The sequence below is a fragment of the Coturnix japonica genome, chromosome 1, assembly GCF_001577835.2.
Source record: "Coturnix japonica isolate 7356 chromosome 1, Coturnix japonica 2.1, whole genome shotgun sequence".
Lineage (NCBI taxonomy): Eukaryota > Metazoa > Chordata > Aves > Galliformes > Phasianidae > Coturnix > Coturnix japonica.
Genome location: NC_029516.1, coordinates 141,565,908 through 141,590,820, shown reverse-complemented (window position 1 = coordinate 141,590,820; position 24,913 = coordinate 141,565,908). Strand labels below are relative to the sequence as shown.

General features: G+C 36.3%; 1 protein-coding gene across 1 annotated transcript in view; it reads right to left on the bottom strand.

The window, feature by feature from the left end:
* Positions 1 to 24,913, bottom strand: part of KLHL1 (kelch like family member 1) — a 179,854-nt gene that overhangs the window by 53,916 nt on the left and 101,025 nt on the right. The window contains exon 5 of the mRNA XM_015851663.2: positions 11,593 to 11,805. Within this exon, the coding sequence (XP_015707149.1) occupies positions 11,593 to 11,805 (213 nt within the window). The remainder of the gene's footprint in view (positions 1 to 11,592; positions 11,806 to 24,913) is intronic.

Sequence of the window (24,913 nt, the reverse complement as noted above, 5' to 3'; positions counted from 1 at the left end):
AAAATCCTGATCAAAACTATATATTTTAGCTATTTTCAGAAATATAAGTTAAGCAGCTGTAAGTGGCCATGCTTTTGCACTATTGCCTAAAAGTTTGCTGAGGATGGACAAGTCCAGGCAAGTCCTGAGCAAGGGGTTGAAAAATCCTTTGTCTGAGGGACACAGATGGACAAGGCCAGTGACAATGAGAGAGAAGCTGCAGATGAATGGCCATGAAGTGGTCTTTTGTGTGGTCTTATCTATCACCATCTCCGGGGGTGCACCCAGGGATGTCAAGCAGGCAGGAATAACAGGAGGATAAAAGAAGGATCAGCAAGCATCAAGTTAGGTTTTCTGACAACAGATTCCTCACTATGTGAACAAGAAGGTTTTCTGACATCAGGTTCCTCACGACCTGACACCTGCGTGCTGAAGAAGATCCCTGCATGTAGAAGAACAAGACATTATCTGGCTTCAGATCCCTGGGTGCTGCTCTACTGCTGCCAACAGACTCTCATAGGCCTTCTGCATGAGACCCTGCTGCTTCCTCCATCACCTGTTCTGCACTGACCAGCTTGCTGCTTGTGGCCAGCCACTATGCTGCTGTTGCTCCCTTCTGCTGCTGCTCTCCCCTGCACTTTTGCCTTGGACCAACAGAACGACGTGTGACGGGACGCTGCTGCATCCAGGTGGTGACTATCCCCGTTTTACACAATTCTTGCTTTCTTCATACCTTCCCTATCGCCCGCTTTCCCCTCCCCCTTTATTTGTAATAAACTGGTCAGACCAACATTTGAACCATTGTTTCTTAATCTCACGCCAGGTATAATATATCAAATAACCTTGCCTCCCTCCTATAAATTGCAGTGAGACAGCAGTTTCTGCTCCACTGTAAGCACAAAAGAATTAAGTTCCATATAAAATACTACTGTTTTTTGTTGTTGTTGTTGTTTTGTTTTGTTTTGTTTTGTTTTTAATAAAAAGAAACATCTCTGAGCTACTTCTGTTCAATACATAATCTTGGATTATAAAGGCTAATTTTTAATAATGTTTAAGCTTCTTATTTTTCTTTAGGCACTTTTGAACACATCAGATAAACAAAACAGTGAATTAATTACTTGCATTTGTTTGATTCATCTTAATAGTTTGAAGAAATGCTCAGTTTTCCTAAAATTTACACACACTTCCTTGACTTATCTGAACATTGGTTCTGCACTTGGCAAACTGATTAGCAGTATTCATTTCATTTTTAATATAAGTTAATTGATCTTGCACATAGGATGTTTTTCAGGACAACAATGAAATGATTTTAAAGAGTTTTGTTATTTCTTCTTATGAGAACAGCCACATGTCAACCTTAATTATTTCCAGTTAAATTTGATCTTACAGCTAGAAACAACAGTATACTGAACTAGTATTATTAACAGCATACTGAATAGGTCTATTTCTGTATAAATACCTTTGGTCATGCTTCATTTAATTTGGCTGAATGAATACGTCCATGTCTGCTCTGGAATTAAAATGATGGATGATAGGAACAAGATCTTTGGCTTAGTCTACCATTATTGAATAGCTATCACTCATAGTTAAAAATTTAAATAAAATTGATGGTAGATAATTTGAATGTTAATCTCACTAAGAAGTTTTAAATCAGTGAAAACAGGCACGGTTTCAAATGCATTGTGACTCTATATTATCATAAATCTTCTTGAAAATTAGATATTGAATAAAGAATGCTACTTTTCTTGATCTAGGTAATAAACCACTTAAAATATTTCTTTTGCGTCAGAAGTGATGGTAGTCATAGTTAATGTTTTAATAAAAGTCCAGTAAAATTGAGAGAGAAAACAGCGTAACTGAGGTTTTTACCTTTTTCTGAAAGTTCTGAACTTTAAGTCAACTTGATTTTCTTTTGCAGAGTCCTAATTTTTAATCTAGATTAACACATTCCAGATCGTTCTCAAATCTTATTACAGTGTTATCCCAAATCACTGTACCTACTTAGTGTCACAATGTATAGCATGAAAATGATACAAAAAATTAAGAAAATGAATATAAAATGCAAGAAGAAAACTCACTTAGCACATACTGCAAGAATAATGAATATTTTTATATTATTTTATATTTATAATTATATTTTAATCCTCACATGGAGGAATTTTTGAAATCATTTACATTTTTCACATATTTGCTCACACTTTAATAAGCATTACAGGTATATTCCATTTAACTCCCTGACATAAACCCACAAACAAAAGTCAACATACAAACATTATCTATAGGGCTCAGAAAGATCTATGAATGAGCTTTTGATTACTAATCAGATTGCTTTTTTACTGTCTCTTACTCAAAATCTGAAAACAATGCATATGTTAAATAAGACTATATATATGACAAAAAAAAAAGAAAAACAATAATGGAAAATAACTTAAAAGTTAATTTATCTTTCAGACAGACAACATCAGAGACTCCTTACATATCATGGGATATTTTGTTTTTGTCATATGTTTTGTAGATTGATTTCTGTTTCATTTCCTAAGAAAACTACAGCCTAGTTTTCTTGCCCCTAGTATTTCAATTGAAAATTTCTGCTAAACATAAACACCCTTGTTGCACAGTTCTAGCATGTAAGTACTTGCATACTTGAAAAATTGGATCAACACATCTCAGAGCCAAGATTTTTCCTTTACTACAAATTATTTCTAAAACAAGTTTTCTTCATCCAGAACTTCATTTGCAGTTAGATTTTCACTAATACAAACTGAAACTGAAACTTTCCCTCATTCCCTCTTTTAAGTAAAAAAAAACCACAAAAAAACAAAAAAACACAACAAAATCAAAAATGAAAGTTGCCATCTCTTCTGGACTCCTAAATATTGAGGCTGCAAGCTTACAAACTGATCGTATAAACAGCTACAGTTTGAAGTTAATCTCTAAATCCCATTTTATCTAACTGAATTCGGTAGTATAACTTCAAGATCTTTCTGTTTTGCAAGAATTTGAATAAATTGCGCTACATCCAACACAGTCATCTGCTTTACTAATTTGACTTTTTTAAAAATTATTTTATTTTTAAGGGGGTCTTAAATTGAATTTTTAAATTAAGCATATACTTATCCTTTATTATTATTTTTTTGTTGTTGTTGTTGTAACAGTTTTTAAAACAACTATTTTTTGAAGGGAAAAGAAAAAAAAAAATTGGAATTATTCTTATCTGTAATTTAGCATGTTTCATTTTGTTTTGTCTCGGACAATTTTCTTCAAGCTCACTGAACATTCTGGATCTTACTGGAATTCTTTCTTTATTCATGTTTAGTTACTGATTTAAGTAAACCAGGTTTTGGCCAGAGATTATTTCTAAGCATTTTTTCTGTACTAATACAAATACTCAGTAAACAAAATTAGGCATTTTTGCTGCTTGCTTACTAAACTATTCATAATATGTTCAGTATTAAATAATAGTAAGAAATCCCGCAAGTTTCTTTGTTTTTGCAGAGGGATTATTTTACCGTGCACTAGAGTAGTTTAAGAAAGTCTAGAGCAGATCCCTCTTGAAATCTACTGCTAACCAATTCTATTAAGAGTAATCTTCTAGAGCAGATCCCTCTTGAAATCTACTGCTAACCAATTCTATTAAGAGTAATCTACTTGTAATCTACTGCCTAGACACGGCACAAGTTCCTTAGTAAGTTTATAATCTATCCTGGTAAGCAAGTGGTATGTTGCAAAGAAATCAGTTGCATAGCAACAATAGTGAATGCTATTTGACTGAATTTGAAAAGAAACCTGATTTCGTTTTCTGTCTTACAACTGAACTCTAACACCTAGTAGGCTGGTGTTTTTGGTGACTAACTCCCTGTAAATATGTTCACTGTTTAACTGGCTGTTACTTCCAACCTCTTCCCCACACATTTAAAAATAATTTCATATTTAGAAGAAAGTCTAAGCTGTCTTTCTACCACACAATAGCAATCACGCATCCTTCCTGTCCACCACCCACTTCATAACTGAAGTTTGTTTTCCCTAAACTAAGACTGTGTTACCAAAGTGAAAATATCAGATAAACAAACAATCACACACACAGTCTCTGAGGCTTTGCATATCAGATACAAATGAAGAAACTTATTTTCTCCCATCTCTTGAATGAACTAAGTAATTGGATTGGAATATTCATTGCTAGCATTTGTGATTAGTAATTAAAATATGGTGTTAAAACTACTTTCACAACATTAATACTTCCTCAATGCTTATGATTTAATGAGCCTGTTTATTTAAATCTTTATATTATTTTATGGTGGTTCCTTATTATCGCTTAAAACACTGTTCAAACTTTACTTTTATCTTAATTCTTAAATACGTTCACAGCTTTTGGTATACACACTGACTTTTGACAGACTAAATGGCACAACTGAGTGTGTCTTTGAAATGGACAGTAATTTGAACAATTTACTTATCAACCTGATTTATTACTGATTCAAATGCTATTCAGTTTAGGAAAACATTGACAGTTTTGGTTTCTTTTTCCAACTAATGATAATACATCTGCCTTTAATTATGTCTTTTGACAATGATTTTATAAATCTACATATTTCACTGCAGTAGCTGAAATATGGAGTACAAAATCTAAAACGCAAGGTTTCTTTATACTTAATTTTATAGATTCCAGAACACATAGTTGATCTCATGTTTTTAGAGCTCTCTTTGTAGTAAATGAGGAGAAAAAATCTTTGTGTCACAATATATCTATAAAAGTCAATACCTACATCAGGTATTTGACATTTAATTTCCATATCTGCAGATCTATGAAATGAATAGAATATCTAGAATATCTTTGCACACAATGCACACAAGTGGCATTCAGTCAATTAGAGGTAATAGGTGTTTTTTGTTGCTTTTTATTTATTTATCTATTTACTTATTAAACTGGAAACTGTTATCTGTAAGCCGCAAGTTAATTTAGTCTACCAAAACTGATATCATTTCAAAAAGAGTAAGTACAAAGAAACAGTGCACAAAAGAATTATATTTTCCCTAAATAATGTTTCCTTTTCCAAACAGGTTCTTCAGGCCTTACTAATAGGTGAAGAGAATGGAGAAGAAAATCTCACATAAAAAATGGAATTGTGTATAACTTAAGTACCTTTTCTATGTAGTATATTTCAAGGTTAAATGTCACAAATGCCTAATATGAATTCAAGTACAAGTTGAAATGTTGGTCGCTCAGAAGAGGAAGACTGTTTTGTAAGTTGTCCAATGTGTTTCTTTGTTATAAAAATTCAACCTAATGGAGAAGAAAGCATGCGGAAACAGCACTACAGTGCAAAAAATAATGACTTATCTCTAGGGAAAGACCCGTCTCTTAGACTTCTCATTACTCTTTCTCCAGAGGACCACTAAAGATAACCAACTATAGCATTCCAAGCATTTGCAATCCCTTTTCTCCTCCTTCTGTACTTGTAATGGATGATTTTTAACTGACATCAAGAATAATATAGATTTCTGTTTTTAAAACTACTAGCCATTACCCACTGCTGAAAATGATGATTGATTCTTGATTTCATTGCTTTCCAAGAATTATGTCTGCATGATCCTTAAAGATATGATCTACAACACCAGCTAACTACAGAAATTGACATATGGAAGAATAGGTTAGTCTTTGTTAGAGTGCATTCTCACGCTGCTACTGTCCTGATAATCTAGCCATTCCAAAACTAGCTTAGGAATCTCTACACTAATTCACAGAAATGATTTCTGGTATAGATGATTTGGCACAGTATACCCTCAGCAAGTTTGCTGATGATACAAAACTGGAGAAGTGGATGACGCACCAGAGGTCAGTGTTGCCATCCAGAGAGACAGTGACTGGCATAAAACATGGCCTATCAGGAGTCTCGTGAAGTTCATCAAGAACAGCAGAGTCCTACACTTGGTCAGAAACAACCTCAGGCACCAGTACTTGTTGGAGGCAATCCAGCTGGAAAGCACTCCATCAGAAGAGTCCCCAGCAGCCCTTGTGAACATTAAGTAGAACATGGGCATGCACTTACCAGAGAGAAGGCAACATACTGTTATGGTCTGGCCACAACAGGAGTACTGTGTTTTTGGGCCCCTAGATACAAGAAGGATATTGAGTTGTTTCATGATGTGCAGAGATGGTCAACAGAGCTGCTGAAGTGGCTAGAAAATATGAAGTCTGCAGAAACTTTTTAATTTTTGTGATAGAACTCTTTACAATTTCTTTGATGCCCTCTTTAGGACAAAAATAGAGCCTGCCACATTGTAAACTCCAAAAAATCATTTACAAGTACAGTGCTACTAGATTTTTGCTGCTGTTGCCACTCCTAAGCAAAATAAATAACTAGATAGTAAAACAACAGTGTTCATTACTTACAGCATGGGTTGAAAAACACTGTAATCATTACATGCATGCTCCTAGATGAACATAGGGGAAGGACGAGGGGAAATCAATATCTAAAAATGTACTCAAAAAGATATTTCAAAAAGCAGTCACAAATTTGCAGCTCTGTTTAGAAACATATACTGATGAACTTTAAATTGCACTTAGCTCCCATTCATTTTCTTTGAAATTACTACACAGATGGGTGTTAAGTACTTTGGCAAGTCATGGCAGATTAAGTAGATGCCTAAACTGACAGTGAATCTTTTCTGGAAGCTATGCCTGCTTTTCATTGCCCAGATCCACACAAGCTATTCTAATGCAGCCTATCTGTACAATAAAATGAAATAAAATAAAATAAAATGAAAAATAAAAAAATGGAAATCTGAGTCTAAACTGGAAAAATGGCAAAAAGTACACCATTATTATTTTTATCTCTTGCACTTACTTGTACAGGCTCCATTGAACATAATAGTATTTTCAAATGTGAATAATAATTTCCTAGCACCCAAATTAGTTAAAATTTATCAAAAGAAAATATAAAAATGTTTCCAAAGAGGATGTCTAAATATTCACATACAAAAAGAACAAATGGGATCCCTTGGTACCATCTACTCCTAAAAAACAGTTACCTTTAAAACAAAATATCAAGATCTATAAACAAAACATAGAGAAATCAGAACATATTATCCCTGTACTGAGTGTTATAAACTAATTGACAATCTCTTCTACAGTGCAAAGCTAATGGAGGAATACAGAGATTCTCTTTGCAGCTTGTCTGAAACCTCCTCTTTCATGGACTGAGAAGTTACTCATTCTTAAATGTAATTAATTTACTTAAGTTACATAAAAATGACATTAAAATTATTCTCAAACATACATTCTCAAGTTTGTATTTTCCTAATACAACTCAAAATCCTATCACATATAAAGGGTAAATGAATTATTCACTCACAGAAACAAACTAACAAGTATTTAGCACCATTTGAGATGCCACATGGTGTCTAGGAATCCACACATGGCCATTAAATATAGCACTGAATTTATGAAGGAACCCTTCCAGAAAATCTGCAGGAAACCAGGCAGCATATCTCAAATTAACACATAAGTTTATTTCTGTGTGATGGAAACCACACTTGGTCTTCACTGCTTACAGTGGGAGGTTAAGATACTAGTTGATGTGGAGAAACCTACTGGTATAATTGAATATAAAACCAAGTAACACTTTAAGTCCTTTAAGAAAAAAAGTTATATTTTCCTGACATCTATTTTACTTAGAAATGATTGAAAGAATTCACAGAATTTTGTAGAGGATAACGGAATATACACTAATATTCATCATTCACAACAGACCAGTAGGTGAGAACCATTTTAACAAAATACAAACAAAAAATAAGTGCTGCTAGTCTGATGTGAACTTGTGTCAGCTGAACTTTGGCAGTGCTAGGGATGTGTAAGGAAATGAAAAAAAGATGGAATGATTGATGCACAGTGATACCCTCCATTTTTTGCTAAGTAAAGACTCCTGCAATTTCTTTATCAAGCCTAAAAAGGTTGATAAGTTTTGAACTAGATTAATCTCAGTATATCGACAATTAACTGTGCTTTTTATCAGGATACAGAAATACTTTTTTGTCACATGACTAATGAGCTGTGCAAGAAATTCACAAGTTTGTATCTCAACGTCAGTCATGCAAGCTAGGATTTACAAGGCTTCTACTTGAGTGTAATATGCAAATTAACATATGCTTTTAAAATCATATATCAGATGTCATGCGAGCATTTGAGAGAATTTAAAGGCTTATAATTTTCTACAGGTTCCCATAAAATATCTCTAGAAATAAGGACATAATCAAAGATCTACAGAAGGTGATTAGTTCACTTTGCCCCCAGCAGCTTTTCAGGATATTTCAAGTACTTCACATTAGAAGGACAGGACTTTTTCTGTCCCTGGGCGAGAAATCTAATTTAGATGACTACATTAGTTTCACCAGGTCTGAGCCACAGTGTATTTAATACACAAAGATTATACATTATCCTACTGAGGTGATCTGCAAGCCTATGAAACAGTATTACTTAAAGCATCACAGAGATAAAGGCAATAATATTTATGATACCTTTTAGCTTCTACAGTTAAACAATCATCTACAAGCCATTGCAAAAACATCCATTATAAACACAGTATGCTGGTGAAGTATAAATTATCTGAACTATTTTTATTTATTTTATGTCTATACCCTTTTAAGCATGCATTTCTCCACTGAAAACCATTAGAACATACGCTTAATATCCCCATTCTTCACTAGACACACTAGCATAGACAACTACTACCATGTTAATTCCTCCTGTTTGTAAATTCCTCTGGTAACCCAACACCATTAGCAATTTCTCTTACTCTTGAAAACAAACAAACAAACAAAAACCATAAAAATAATATTTTGCCTAGTAGAAGCTACACATGTTCTTGGCTCATGTTGAAGCCTCAACACTAACAAGTTTGATATAACATGTCCAGACTCTCAGCAAAAACAATTGAGTTTTTTACATTAGTAAAATGAGGTTACATCAGCACTAGCAGAACATACAGGGCTAGGCAGAAGCTCAAATGTGCTGTTGAATTGCTGGAGGATGTTTCTAGTTTTGTCTAACTTCAGACAGGGAATGAGAGACACAAGCATGGAAGAAACCATTCTCTTTTGGGAAAGGGACATATAAAGATGAGAACTCTGTCTGAATTCTGACTTATTCTGATATCTTATTACTCGAGTCTGACCACATGCCAATGTAAAAGCTTTAGAGTGAAATGAGGTATCATAAACACAGGCTACAAATTTAAGCCTTCAGTTTAAGAGGATCTTAGGGCAGTCTTTTCAATCTGTTAATAATCTTTGCAGTCTATGACTTCATCTTTTTTACTGAATTTAGAGGTACGGAACACAAATCTGTTTTCTCAGAGGTCCAATAATTAGTTTTTAATTTTGACCCTACTTCCCTCCAGAGAGCTTTTCATTTAATTTTCAGTGCAGTGAATCTGAGAGAATGTTTTATTTGATTTATACTTAAGTATAAAACCATTATGGGGGAAAATTAACCTCGTGGTAATAAATTTCCACCTTGTTCTCAATATTTTCTGTTAAAACTTTGTTATATCTTAACTTCAATCTGGAAATAATTTTTAAAATACTTATTTAGTATAACTGCGAAGATTTATATGATGCGATACTCAGTGACAGTGATGATGTGATACTCAGAAAAGCATAAGAATTTGTTTTTAGATTTAATAGAAAAAAAACAAACAAAACTGGTCATCCACCTTCTGGTTCTTCAGATAAATAAATAAATAAGTAAGTAAAAAGTTATCTCCAAAAATTTAACTTGAATCTGAACAAAGAGGTTTTATGAAAAGTTTTCTCAGATTCATAATGAAATTTAGTTTGAGGTTAATACAATTGTATTAGAAGTTTATAGGCACATATCATTGATGCACGATATCAATACATGTTTACATTTATGATGTATCTATGATTAGCAGAGAAAATCTAGGATTTAATTCAATTGCTAAACATAAGATATAGTTATACTTCAGATTATTTAAAGTATCCAGGATATTCCCATGAGGATACCATAAGATCAAGTGAACACAGTTTCAATACATAAAGAAATTAGTGCTATTAGACATGTCTCACGGTGCCCTTACATTTTTAGGCCGCAGAGACACTAAGGGAAACCTAAAAGCAAATTTGAAAATAGCCAGTCAACTGCACAGGGATTTGTCTTTATGGTAAAACACTCAGTTTGGTAATTCAGGGACAACATGTTTATGGTTTATGTGCAATTAGCAGCACAGTGGTAAGCAAAGTATGTGGTGTCTAGATGACTTAGGAGCTTCTAAAAATATTATTTTCATATCTTGCTGATACTTTACCTACCATATTTTATGTTGAAAAATGTTAAGCAAACAAAAACAGAACAAAGAAAAACTCATAAGCCTTCTATGAAACAGTGCCTGTAAATCTTCGCATCACGAGTTACAATAGTTCTTGTTTTAATGATCTCCTTCCTAGTCTTCTTTTCTGCTCCTTCCCTGATACCTCCCAGAGTGTGTATGTATTTATTTATTTACACTGTATGCACAGCAAGAACAGTATTTAGTTATGTTATAAAGGGCCACTCCAATTCTACACTAATCTTCCTTCCCATATTCCTCAAACATTAACTGAAACAGAATAAATACTTGGGCATGTCAGAGAATCATATGCTATGCTTAAGATTTCCATTGATGGGTATCAAAAATACCAGGACAGCTGTCGAGAAACTGTTAAGAAGCATCAGTGGAATTGCATGAGAACCTGGAGGCTATCACTGCACTGTATTCAAACATTCTCTCTTAATTCTACACTAATCTGAGCAAGTGAGATGCATCCTGTGTCTACAGAGAGTCCAGAATAATATCGTTGATTAAAACATCTAATCAAACATTCCCTATTAATAGGAATGTAAATATACGAAAGAAAATCCTTTTTAATATACCTGAGGAAATACATCCCACACTTCTCATTCTCTATGTCATGTTGGTTACTACATGCTGAGTTGCCAACATCCACAGAAAGGTCAACAAAAATTTAGTACTGATTGTTCTATGGGGGTCCAGTTATTTACTCAATGCAATCAGAAGACCTCAGAATCCACAGACTTCTTTGTCTATGAACCTTAAAAGCTTTTGACATATCCCTGCAGAACCTCTTGCAGTAGTTTAATGTTTATAGTATTTATTTATTTATTTTAAAAACAGATATGAAGAAAGGCTTTGTTTATTTTTGTACATATATATACACCAAGTGTATATATATTCCTAGTGTAAGTTTCCAAGAAGGGCGGTGATGGGACTCTCATCAGTAGCCAAACACATACACTTCTTTTCACTGATCTCATGGGATGGAGATAACGTAGAAGGAAGCTAAGAAGGCTCATTATATTAATATGACATTCTAATAGGAAAATCAAAAGCTGTGTGTGTTGGTTAAGCAGAAAGAGGAACTCATTCACAGCTTCTCATCAGCAAGCAGATGTCCAGATGCTTCCTAGAAAGCAGGGCCACCGCATGCATAACAGTTGGTTAGGAAAACACCAGAGATGACCCTCTTTTTCATCTTTTCCTTTTTCTTGCTGCAGTTTTCATGATAACAATGATTGGATCATTATCAAAATAAAATTACCTGAGGTGGAAGCAGTGGTAATCTTATATATGCAAGCAGCATACTTAGGTCACTGCATCGCCTCTGCATATCATACTTCACCCACATCATTAAGGCGTGGAAAATGGTCTCTTCATCAGGAACATTCACATCATCACTAGCAAGAAGTTTATGAAGTTCTTCAGCTGGTAGAAGTAAAAATTCTTGATTTCTTATAACTTCCATTATATTTTCCTGAGAAGAAGAAAGCATCACGGATTTAATAATAGTGAAAGAAAATAAAAGCAGTTGTTAAAGCTAATATAGACATAGAATTGGTCTATCCATTTTTCTTACGGATCATAAGAAAAAAAAAAAAAAACAACCAAAAAACAAAACAACAAAAAACCAACAGATTATTATAATTAACAGCTATATTTATATTTCTTATATGAATATACTAAAATGAAAAGCAGATTGTATAATAAAATTTGGTTAGGCACAAAGGCTAGAGCAGATTTATATATTTAAAAGAAAGTGTTATGTTTTCGTCCTTTACTGGTAGATTCCACAAATGCCCAATTTTGTCACGACCCATTTTTAAACTGCTTGAGTAAATGCCAAAAGGCACAATATATATATATATATATTTCTGGCCTTTGTTTTTATCCACTGGCTCCAAACAAAGTATGTTTAGATTGTATGCTTACAATCTTGGACAATAGCCTATGGAAACAGTTTGCAGGCACTTACCTACAAGTTGGCTTAATTCATTAAAAAAAAAATAAATAAATAAAAAATCACTGCACTTCTCAATAAAATGATTTATAAGGGAAAGTTTAATTAAGGCTGATTAAACTGACATAAAATCCCATTATGAAGGAAATATAACTCAATGTGTTACTAGGAACCAACATGAAACTTTGCAATAGAATATTAATCCAAAGTCCTAATATTATTGAAATGCATTATGATATTATTGAAATGCATTATGATGGTAGAATACATTTTATGAACTCAAAGAAGTTAATTAATTTTGAACAATTTTCAGAACAGGGATTCTGAATAATTTTATTATTATCTTGATTAAGATTTCTTATAATTTTAAATTGTGTTCTCTTTTGGAGATATACTTAAGAAGAACTTATACCAGCCTCTGTACTCTGTACTACCATTGACTGAAAGCAACAACCAACAGTTTTCAAACAAAACATAAGCTTGCTAGGCCCAAATCTTTTCTTCTAAACATATGAATTTCCAGTACTTTCATGTGAATCATGGCTAAGTAAACTTTTGCTTTTAAAAGTTTTAATGAACTGCAACAGCTGTATATGTGTATACATGCATTTATATATTTATGCACATATATATATAAAAGAGCAGTTTCTTAATCTTCAACAACAACAACAAAACTCCCTCCTATAAGTATTTAGCATTCCCTAAGTTGACTTTTGACTGTAAAAAAGCTTCTACATCACAGTTTATTTTTTTTAATTCCATTTCATTTGGAGTGGAAAAGTATATTTCAGTTGTTTGCTGTTCTATCAAAACATAAATAGTTCATTGTGTGTTTCCATTGTTGGAAAAAAAAAAAAAAAAAAAAAAAAAAAGGCCTGTTTCTCTTCTAAAAATCGACCTTCATGTTTGCACCTTATGGAACAGGATACAAAATACATCTCTGATCCACTAGTTAGCATTTTTTGGGATAAATGAAATAACTGTGTTTTAATTCTTCAGGAATTAGTATTAAAGACAGCCAATGAGCTACTCAGTCTTGCACTACCAAGATGCTTTTAGGAATGTTCTGTGAATAATGGTTCTTACCACTTAAGCATGTCCAAAGTTATATGACAGCGGTGTATGAATTTTCTGAATCTGTAATTTTTGACTCCTATACTTACAGAGCTTTGTACATCTGATCTTCAGTGTCAACTAAGTCTCATAAGATTAACTGAGATGTGACTAATACTTCTTCTGCATGAGTTATTCATTTAGCCTTTTGCTTAAGCAACAATTGTAATGCTTTAATTAAGTACTCAATTTGTTTTAAATTAGAAAAGGTAACTTAGAAGAGATAGTAGGAAACTCAGAGAGTGGGTTTGTTTGTTTTACCTTTCACTTTCTCATTTGTTTTACCTTCCACTTTCTCAAAATTATCATGCAGTAACTATTGCTGTAAGGCCAAAGCATTCCCAAGGCAGTGCTGTCTCACTTTTAAATACTTATAGCAGCATAGAGAATTAGAATCACAGAATCACAAGCTTGGAAAGGACCTGTAAGATCATGTAGTCCACCCACTACCACTGCTACCACAAGCCACTAAACCATATCTCGCAGCTCCTCATTCAGTCACCTCTTGAACACTGCCAGGGATGGTGACTTCACCACCTCCTTGGACAGGCCATTCCAGCACCTGACTACTGTCTGAGAGAAAAAGTTTCTTCTTATGTCTAATTGAAACTTCCTCTGGTACAACTTGTGGCCATTTCTCTGGGTCCTGTTTGTTGTCTGGGAGAAGAGGCCAAACCCCTCCTCATCACAGTCTCCATTCAGGAAGTTGTAGAGTGCAATGAGGTCTCCCTTGAGCGTCCTCTTCTCCAGACTAAACAATCCCAGCTCCCTCAGTCACTCCTCATAAGACTTGTGCTCCAGACCCCTCACCTGGTAGTCTCAGCTGGGGAACAGACTGAACCCCCTGTGATTCTGGAAGAAGAGGTCAGGGAATTACTACTCCAACTGGACTGTCACAAGTCCATGGGTCCAGATGAGATTCACCTGAGAGTGCTGAAGGAACTGGCAGAGGTGATTGCTGAGCTGCTTTCCATTATCTATCAGCACTCCTTGTTAAACGGGGAGGTCCCAGAAGACTGGAGGCTTGCAAACGTGACTGCCATTTACAAGAAAGGTTGTAAGGAGGATCCGGGGAACTACAGGCCTGTTAGCCTGACCTCGGTGCCAGGGAAGGTAATGGAACAGATTGTCTTGAGGGAGATCACGCAGCAGGTGTGGGATGACCAGGAGATCAGACCTAGCCAGCATGGGTTCGTGAAGGGCAGGTCCTGCTTGACCAACCTGATCTCCTTCTATGATCCTGTGACCCATCTGATGGATGAAGGAAAGGCTGTTGATGTGCTCTACTTAGACTTCAGCAAAGCCTTCGACACTGTCTCCCACGCTATTCTCCTGCAAAAGCTGGCAGCCCGTGGCTTGGATGGGTATACTCTCAGCTGGGTAAGGAGCTGGCTGGAGGGCCCAGCTCAGAGAGTGGTGGTAAATGGAGTTAAATCCAGTTGGAGACCAGTCACGAGTGGTGTTCCCCAGGTGCTGAGGCCTGTCCTTTTCAACATATTTATTGATGACTTGAATGAGGGCATTGAGTGCGCCCTCAGTAAGTTCGCGGATGACACCAAATTGGCGGGGAGTGTCGATCTGCCTGAGGGTAGCGAGGCCCTACAGAGGGATCTGGATAGGCTGGAGAGCTGGGCCGAAGCCAATGGAATGAGGTTCAACAAGACCAAATGCCAGGTCCTGCACTTTGGCCACAACAACCCCAGGCAGCGCTATAGGCTTGGGGCGGAGTGGCTGGAGGACTGTGTTGAGGAAATGGACGTGGGGGTACTGATTGATGCTCGGCTGAACATGAGCCGACAGTGTGCCCGGGCAGCCAAGAAGGCCAACGGCATCTTGGCTTGCATCAGAAACAGTGTTACTATCAGGAACAGGGAGGTAATTGTCCCCCTGTACTCGGCGTCTGTGCGGCCGCACCTCGAGTACTGTGTTCAGTTTTGGGGCCCTTCTTCGACGGTGCTATAGAAAGACTATTGAGGCCCTGGAACGTGTTCAGAGGAGGGCTACAAAGCTGGTGAGGGGTCTTGGAGCACAGGCCTTAATGAGGAGCGGCTGAGGGAGTTGGGAATGTTCAGCCTCATGAGGAGAGGAGGCTCAGGGGAGACCTATTGTCTCTGATTAACCTTCTGAAGGGAAGGTGTAGTGGAGCTTGGGGGTTGGTCTCTCTCTCTTGTGTAGACAGTGATAGAACTTAGAGGCAAATGGTTTTCAACAAGCTGTGTCAGGGGGAGATTCAGGCTTGGACATTAGGAAAAATTTACTTTTCGTGAAAGGGTATGAGCACTGGAATGCACTGCCCAGGGAGGTGGTGGAGTCACTGACCATGGGGGGTGTTCAAGGAAATGTTTGATTGTTTGTATGTTTTGAGTTGAGGGATATGATTTAGCTGGGAAGTATTGGTAATGGTTGGAGTGGATGATCTTCTAAGTCTTTTCCAACCTTGATAATTCTGATTTCCAGCTTATATCAGGGAAGTTAAAGTCCCCTAAGGGTTGTCGACTGCACAACTTCTGCCAACTCTTTGTAGAATGTCTCATCTGTCTCTTCATCCTGGTTAGGTGGTCTATAACAGACCCCCACCAGGATGTCAACCTTGTTGGCCCTCCCCATGATCCTTACCCATAGAGACTCAACCTTATCATTTCCAGCCTCAAGCTCAACAACATCAAAGCACTCTCTAACAGAGAGCTACGCCACCCGCCCTCCCTCCTTGCCTGTCCCTTCTGAAGAGCTTATAGCCATCCATTGCAGCACTCCACTTGTAGGAGTGATCCTACCATATTTCTGTAATGATAACTAAGTCATAGTTTGCCTGCCACACAACAGCTTTCAGCTCCTCTTGCTTACTTCCCAAGCTGCATGTATTGCTGTAAATGTACTTTATCTGAGTCCCTTGCCTCACACCTAATCCTATCATTGTTCCCTTAGGCTCATCTCCAGCCGGTATGGTTTTAACCCCTTCTCCTTCATATCTAGTCTAAAGATATAGCCTCTCAACAAGCCCTGCCAGCTCAAGGGCTGGAATCCATTTCCCTGTTTGAGACTGGTGAGACTGACATCAGCAGCTATCAGGCCAGGTACCAAGTAACCCACCCCATATTAATAAATAGACAAATAATACTACTACTACTACTACTACTACTACTACTACTACTACTACTACTAATAATAATAATAATAATAATAATAATAATAAAATTTCTTACATCTACATGAGCCTCTCAGCTGTGTATTTATAAGATCCTTGATTGCCCAGATTATCTGTTTTGGAGCCATTCCAGCTAGAACACAGGAACTGATCATGAGGTTTCAGTTGTTTCCTCTTATCAGGGGATTTCCGAACTAACAGAGTGGCCCGGCAGCTCTCATGAGAGCAGCTGACATGGTGTGGGCATTGCTGGGGCAATAGAACTGCATCCATGTTCCTTGCCTTAGAAAAAGCTTTTGGGAGGCTGTGATGTGTCCAGGTGCAGTGAGGAGAAGGCAGCATATATGCAGCACCTGCACTGTACTACAGCAGCAGGTGTGGTAGCTTGCGCAGCAGGCCACAGAAGTAGTGTTCCTCCCTGCTCAGAAGGCCAGATTACTTAATGGCATTCTCCAAGACCACATATTTGCCAAGATCTCCAACATGTAACAAGTTCATCCCACAAAGATTGTGGGGGCTCAGATGGAGGCCCTGCCCATGAATTTGGCTGATCGGGTCTCCAGCTGCTGGGAATGCGTGAGCCTGCTGCTGTCTAGGGAGGGTGGCAGGAACTTCAACTGTGTGTGAGGTGTGAGCAGGTGGAAGATCTGCTCAGCAGAGTGGCAGAGCTCAAGGAGGAGGTGGAGAGGTTAAGGACCATCAGGGAGTGTGAGTGGGAGACTGATTAGTGGAGTAACTCCCTGGCATGCCAGAGAGAAAGGTAGCAGGGAGACTGCCCCCATAAAGTGTTAGTCCTGTACTCCATCACTGCTGGGCAGAGAGGAAACCTGAGAGATGGAGAGAGTTGGAAGACAGCTCCAGCTCAGCATCATGGATGAACCCCTTCCCTGCCAAATTCACTTCCCCGGGTGGCCCTAAGTAATACATTTGAGGCACTGGCAATTGAAAAGGAGGTGAGCAAGGAGGCACAGGCAGGTTTGCCTAAGGCATTACTAAGGGTGAGGTGGTTCACTCTGTGTCTCCAAGCACCGGAGTTTCGCTTCCAGACTGCCTCTGTTAAGAAAGACATAAAGGTTATTGTGAGTGATTACGTCCTCATGGGAATGGAGGGCCCCATATGTAGACTGGACTCAACTCATTGCTGCCACTGTGCTGCCTCACTAGGGCCTGGGTCAAGGATGTAATTCAAAAAAAACTTCCAGATCTGGTAGTAATCTCTGATTACTACCCATTGCTGATAGTTCAGGCAGGTAGCAATGCAGTAGCTCAGAGAAGCCTATGAACTATCCAAAAAGGATTCAGGGAAATTGGTTGAGGAAGTGGGAGCACCACTGATATTTTCTTCTAACCTTTCTTGGGCAGCGAGGGATAGAATGGGCTAGGAAAACCCAGGTAATGAGTAAGTGCCTAAGAGGCTGCGTTTTTCGACCACAGGGTGATTTACTCAGCACCCAGTCTAATGGCAGCAAGTGGGTGTCACTTGTCTCTAAGAGGGAAAGGGATCCTACTCCAAGAGCCAGAAGGGCTCACTAAGAGGGTTTTAAGCTAGGTTGGAAGGGGATGCAATGAGGCTTACTAGGACAAAGCAAGCAGCTTGAAATTTTATACTAGATCTGATGGGGGAAGAGTTAAGTGCGGCAGGACAGAGAAAGACTTGGGGTTGCTGCCATGCCAGAAGATAGCAAGGAAAATACCTCTGAACTGTCCTGTAGGATCTTCTGGGAACTCTTTGAAGGAGGACGGACAACTCTCACAACTAGCATACAGTGATTGAGGGCTACAGGCTCTTCAGAAATCATAAAATAAAATATTCTTTGCTTTTAAAGGATAAAACTCTGGAACAGACTTCTAGTGGGGCAGGCAGGGAAAAGGTCTATTACAGCCAGTATAAGAATATGGGATGCAAAAGGGATTACATGATATAGTTTCTTATTACAGAAGGGAACTGTCTTTGTTTCCTTCTCAGTTCCGTTACCCTTCTATTGAACCTAATAACATTTGTTTTACTGAAGATTGCTTCCTTATAAAGGCATCATCTCAAAGACATCTGGAGATGGATAATTTGCCACTTCTGTGGTAGCTTTCAGAAGTAATCATCCTCAACATTAAAATGTACGTCTAATTTGCCATTTGAACTCATCTGCCTTCGACTCATACATACACATTCTTATTATGAACTTTACTCTGGTTAACAAGTCCATTAACACAAAAAACAAAAAAACAAAACAAAACAAAACAAAACAAAACAAAAACCTAAAAATTAAAAAAAAAAAAAAAAGCACTTAAAATAATCTCTTGGGTCTTTAATAGCTCTAAGGATTTGAGTGGTTCTGGCCTTGCTTTTACAGTTTTCACAATACCGTATCCTACAATACACCATCAAAGTGTTCAGGAGTCAAATAGGATTCTTATTCTTAATCCTTAATATTGTTCGGGAGATTTTTGTGGTAGCACCTACAAATTAACTAGTAATCTCATAACCATTCACTGACCTAACCTAACTCTATTTAGCCTGTGAAATGTGATGGAATAAAGCACAGAGCAAATGCAGTCAGATATATCTGTTTTAAAAAAAAAAAAAGATTCATAAATGGTTAATGAATATTGTAATTAAGATAATGCTCTGAATGAATTGAAACCACAGCCAAAGCATTGAAATATTGTGTTTTGTTTTTTTTTCCTCATACTCCTGTTCTTCAAACTTTAATTAAAAATAAGTAGTCATTAACGTAAAAATGCCTCTAATGAATGATGGAGAAATTAATGATCATAGAGGAAAAACGTTATTATTCTCTTAGTCTCCAAAAATATTTCACATTTAGTAGTCATTTTAACTGAAACCAAATACTAAATAAGAAGTAAAAATAAAATAAAATAAAATAATAATAATAATAATAATAATAATAATAATAATAATAATAATAATAATAACCTTCTAAATATATTTTTTAAATTTGTGTGTGCTAAACTACTTACAAACTCCACACTTTGACCGTCCTAGAACTTCACTGCGGTAATTCAGTAAAATTCACAGTTACCCTGATGAGAGTTTTGGCTTTTGACGCAGTACATTTAAAAAATAATAATAATATATTATTATTATTATTAAATTATAATATTATTATAATAAAAATTACAGTTATATATATATATAACTTCTCTAACATAAAATTACCAGCAGAATGGACCTAGTTTACAATCAGCTGTTTATAGTTAGATGTTGTGTTAAGGGTCATAATTTAGTGAGAACTATTGGTGATAGGTGGATGGTTGGACTGGATGATCTTGTAGGTCTTTTCCAACCTTGGTAATTTTATTATTCTAGGTAGCAGCTGCTGTTTCTTCATAGCTTACAATAATTACTGTATTTCTGTTATATTATTTTAATTACAGAGATGTGAATAATATTTAACTACTAAGGATACTATTGAATAAATTGTATCTTTTATAAGATAGGTGCTTGAAGACTGGAGGATAGCCAATGTCAATCTAGTCTTCAAAAATGGAAAGCAGGAGGACCCGGGAAACTACAGGCCAGTCAGCCTCACCTCTGTCCCTAAAGAGGTGGTGGAAAAACTTGTTCTGGATGCCATCTCCAAGCAATTGGAATTGGTTATCAGGAGCAGTCAATGTGGATTCACCAAGGGGAAATCATGTTTGACCAACCTGATAGTCTTCTATGATGTCATCACTGGCAGGGTAGATGGGAGGAGAGCAGTGTAGAGTCTTGCACCTGGGGAGGAATAACCACATGCATCAGCAGAGGTTAGGGGATGGACCTACTGGTAAGAAGCTTTGTGGAGAAAGACCTGGGGGTCTTCGTGGACAACAGGTTGGCCATGAGCCAGAAGTGTGCTTTGGTGGCTGAGAAGCCTAATGGTATCCTGGGGTGCATTAAAACAAACAAAAAACCACGGCCACAAGATTGAGGGAGGTTATCCTTCCCTCTACTCTGCCTTGGTGAGACCACATTTAGACTACTGTATTTAGTTCTAGTCTCCTCAGTTCAAAAAAGACACGGGTCTGCTGGAAAGAGTCCAGTGGAGGGCCACAAAGATGATAAAAGGGTTTGAAGCACCTCTCTTATGAGGAAAGGCTGAGCAATCTGGGTCTGTTAGCCTTGAGGAAGAAAGACTTGAAGAAGATCTGATCAGTGCTTATAAATATCTAAGGTGTGAGAGGCAAAGGGACAACACTGGAGTCTTTGCAGTGGTGCAAGTCAATAGGACAAGGGTAAATGGCCATATACTGAAGCACAGGAAGTTCTGCCCAAATGTGCATGAGAACTTCTTCACAGTAAGGGTGATGGAGCACTGGAACATGTGGCCCAGGGATGTTGTGGAGTCCAGCAGAATGCCATAAGAAGATGATAAAGGGCCTAAAGCATCTCACATATGAGGAAAGGCTGAGTAACCTGAGTCTGTTCAGCCTGGGGCGAAGACTACTGAGAGAGTATCTGATCTGTGTTTATAGATGTCTAAAGGGAAATGGGAGGTTAATAGATGAAGTCAGGCTCTTTTTGGTGGTGTGCTGCAATGGGACAAGGAGTAATGGCCTGAAATTTAAACATAGGAAATTCCATACTGACATTGCAGAAGAACTTCCATATGGTAAGGGTGACAGAACACTGGAACAGGTTGCCAAGAGAGAGAGGTTGTGGAGTCTCCGTCTATTGAGATGTTCAAGACTCATCTGGATGCCTACATACAGACCTACAGTATGTACCTGCTTTGGCAGGGGAGTTGGAATCAAAGGACTCTTGAGGTACCTTCCAACCCCTGCCATTCTGTGATCCTGTGATAATGGGAGATTGGATAGCAAGTAAGCGTATATGTACAGAAATGCATATACGAATACATAAACTCACACTAAAGACACCCCACTGCAGGGTTTTGAATGTATTCTAAATCATAACACTTATCTCATGAGCAGAGAACAATAAAAAACAAATCACTACTGAAGGAATAAATTCTACTGAAAACTGAAAATCAGAGAACATCAGATATAATACTCAAAAAACAACCAGCTGTGATTCTATTTTCCTTTGATTGGACAGTGATGAAATGCAATAAGCTTAGAATTAATGGCCGTAAAATAGAAACATAACTTTTGGTAGAAAGAGGGAAATGGTCTCTGGTGGCTGCTCAGTCCAAACTCCAGTCAAATCAGGGCTCATTTCAAATGTAGATCAGGGCTTTGTTGAATCTGGCTTTGAATATACTCAAGAACAGAGATTGTTACAATAAACCTGCTACAATGGCTACTCCACCACTGTGAATAAATGTTTTTAAATTGGAAAATTCAGTTTTTTTTTTTTTTTTTTTTTTTTTTCCTATTTCAGTAATACTAACAGTATCACTATACTGTCTTTTAGCTTTTCTCCTATTCACTTGAAAGCAGCTATCTTGAAAACAAAACTTGAATTTGTAACTTTTAAATATAGCAGCAAGAGTAAGAAAAACTTATATATATATATATAAAATATATAATTATATATATATATATATATTTGTGTGTGTGTGTTTGTTTGCTTTTTTCCTAATATCTTTAATCTCCAAATTCATACAAGAAAAGAAACACCAAAGATTTTAAAAGGAAAACCTGGATCTAAGAGGTTATGATACAAAATGGGCCAGATATGCCTTAGTGTCAAAAGAAAAGAGCACCTGCAGTTCTATTAATATATCTAGTTCCCGGATCCTTTCTGAGCATGGCTCTGTCTTGCCATACTCTCCCGGAAAGAGTAAAAGGTATTCCCTGTAAGTGCAGTTTTGTACAGAAGTGTATACAAATATAAGTTCTTATGCCAGGACTACGCCTGTGAAACATTCTGCATTTATGAAGATCAGTTTGTATTATGAGAATTAGAAAATAATATGCCAGAATTAACACAACCTCAATTTAATGTAATTAACTGTATGAAAAACCTTTTCACTGTTAATTTGTTTTTACGGCAGTATTTTTATAAAAGACTGCATCCTGTAACAGACTGAGTTCTTAAGAAGCTTTGTCTAGACAACTCATTCTAAAACAAGTGAATTCTACTGCAGGATGTAAGACAATCAGATACCATAAGCACTGATAGAAACATCTCAGAGAAGGCTCAGTAAGATAAGCTCACTTTCATTCACATTTTCGTTACTACCTTTACAAAAATACAGTTACATAATTAACTAAATAACGAGTGCATTGAAATAAAAAGACAAAAAGCTGTTTCTTTGCACCCCCAAAATGGTTCTAGTTTCTTGCATGTATTTGTTAAATGAATTTATTATACTCTTTCTCATTGTAGGCATCTGTGATCCCAGCATGCAAGAAGCCACTTAGATATAATTTGCATAATTATTAAGTAGTTNCTAAATAACGAGTGCATTGAAATAAAAAGACAAAAAGCTGTTTCTTTGCACCCCCAAAATGGTACTAGTTTCTTGCATGTATTTGTCAAATGAATTTATTATACTCTTTCTCATTGTAGGCATCTGTGATCCCAGCATGCTAGAAGCCACTTAGATATAATTTGCATAATTATTAAGTAGTTTGCATTGTAATACTGGGGAAAGAAGACTTAGTAATAAAAAAACATCTAAAGCTGTACATTTTTCAGACTTACTGCATCCTAAATATTCATTAATATTTATATTTATTTAGAACGTACTCTAGAAAGTCAAATAAAGGAAAAGGACATTTTTTTTTCTAAGCAAAATGAGTATACTATCCTTATACACAGCCAATTACAACCTAGAATACATGACTATTTACAATTTGGTTTGTTTGTTTGTTTGTTTTGTTTTGTTTTTTTGTTTTAATAAATCCATGAAAGCTTTTCTGTTATAAAAGGAAGGAATGAAACTATAATCTGCTCTCTCATAAAACAAATACATGTGCTGAATAAATATTAAATCACAGTAGCAAATAAGAAATCGCAGCTTACCCAACTAATGACAATGGAGTAACTGTTTATATATAACTGTCTGTTTATGTGTACCACTGGAAGTTTCTTTGTTTCAAAGAATTACCTTTTCCAGTGAACACTGTAACTTTGAAAAGAACTTACATATTTTGGCAACTTCTAAAATATATGGGTACTGGAGTATAGTCTGGAAGCTTATGCGTAATGCTTAGATTTTTTACATGCACAAAGCAAGCTAAAGAGGAGACAGATGTGGAACTTGCTAACTACAGATTTGTGTCTGATAGATTGCACTATTTGAGTCTTTCCTGAGACTTTCATTTATTGTAGCTAGCAGTATACTCTTTGAGGAAACAAACAGCACTCATATTTCTCTATAAATGAGGATTTGGAAGCCACTACATTCATTGAAAGTGTTCTCTGAGTATCACGGAGACTGACATTAATTGTACTTTCACATCAATTTCTATCAAACTCTACAACTGCACCAGCACCATATGAAGTAAGTCAGTAATACTTCAAAACATACAGTATGCCCCTTGGTATTTAAAGTTTTTACTTACGTGATTAAATAACACATGCACCAAAAAAAAAAAATTAAACAGCGCTACATTTTGTTTAATTAATTAAATGACTTGTAAAACTCAATCTTTTCTCCATGTGTCATGTATGCATACTTTATGGCAATATTGCTATGTATTCTTTTTAAATTTAATTAGAAATCTCACCAGCAAAATAAATAAATAAATAAATAAATGTATAGATAGATAGATATATTCAATACTTCCTGTAGATAAACATCAGTAAACAATCACCTAATATTTTAATACAATGTAACATTTTAAACAACAACCATCTAACATTCTAAATCAACCTTAACTTTTATTTAATATTATTTGACCAACTGGGAATCACATTTTTCCGAACAACACTTTTGAAACCTAATGAAGTATTTGAAACCAAATAAATCATTTATCTACTAACTTTTCTGCAGTGCACTTTAGCTTTCAGATATGTATCAGTCACCAATTTTTAGTTATCTTCAGACTTTATCTCAGAGATCGTTTTTACTACCTCTGCTATACAGATCAGAAGAAGAAATGGAATTTAAGGTTAAAAAAGGTTCACCACTGATGACAGAGGAAGTCTGGATAGCAAGCTTAGACTAAGCAGCTAATATCACTGTGACTGAGTTATGCAAGTCAACAGGCATTCTGAATTTTCAAAAGCACATATGAAGACTGCACTGTATGAATTTAAGAGATGCCTAATATTTTAGTAGGAAAAAAGTAGTTAATTTCTGACAATTATTTTTGAAATGAAGAGTGAAAATTAGATGTGGGCTGCATGGATATCTTTTACGTTAATTTAGTTATATAAATATATTACAGGAAGCAGTAAAAGCTGTTGATTTCATGTTATATCATTTTATGAAGTGGTTTTCAGCTCCAGATATG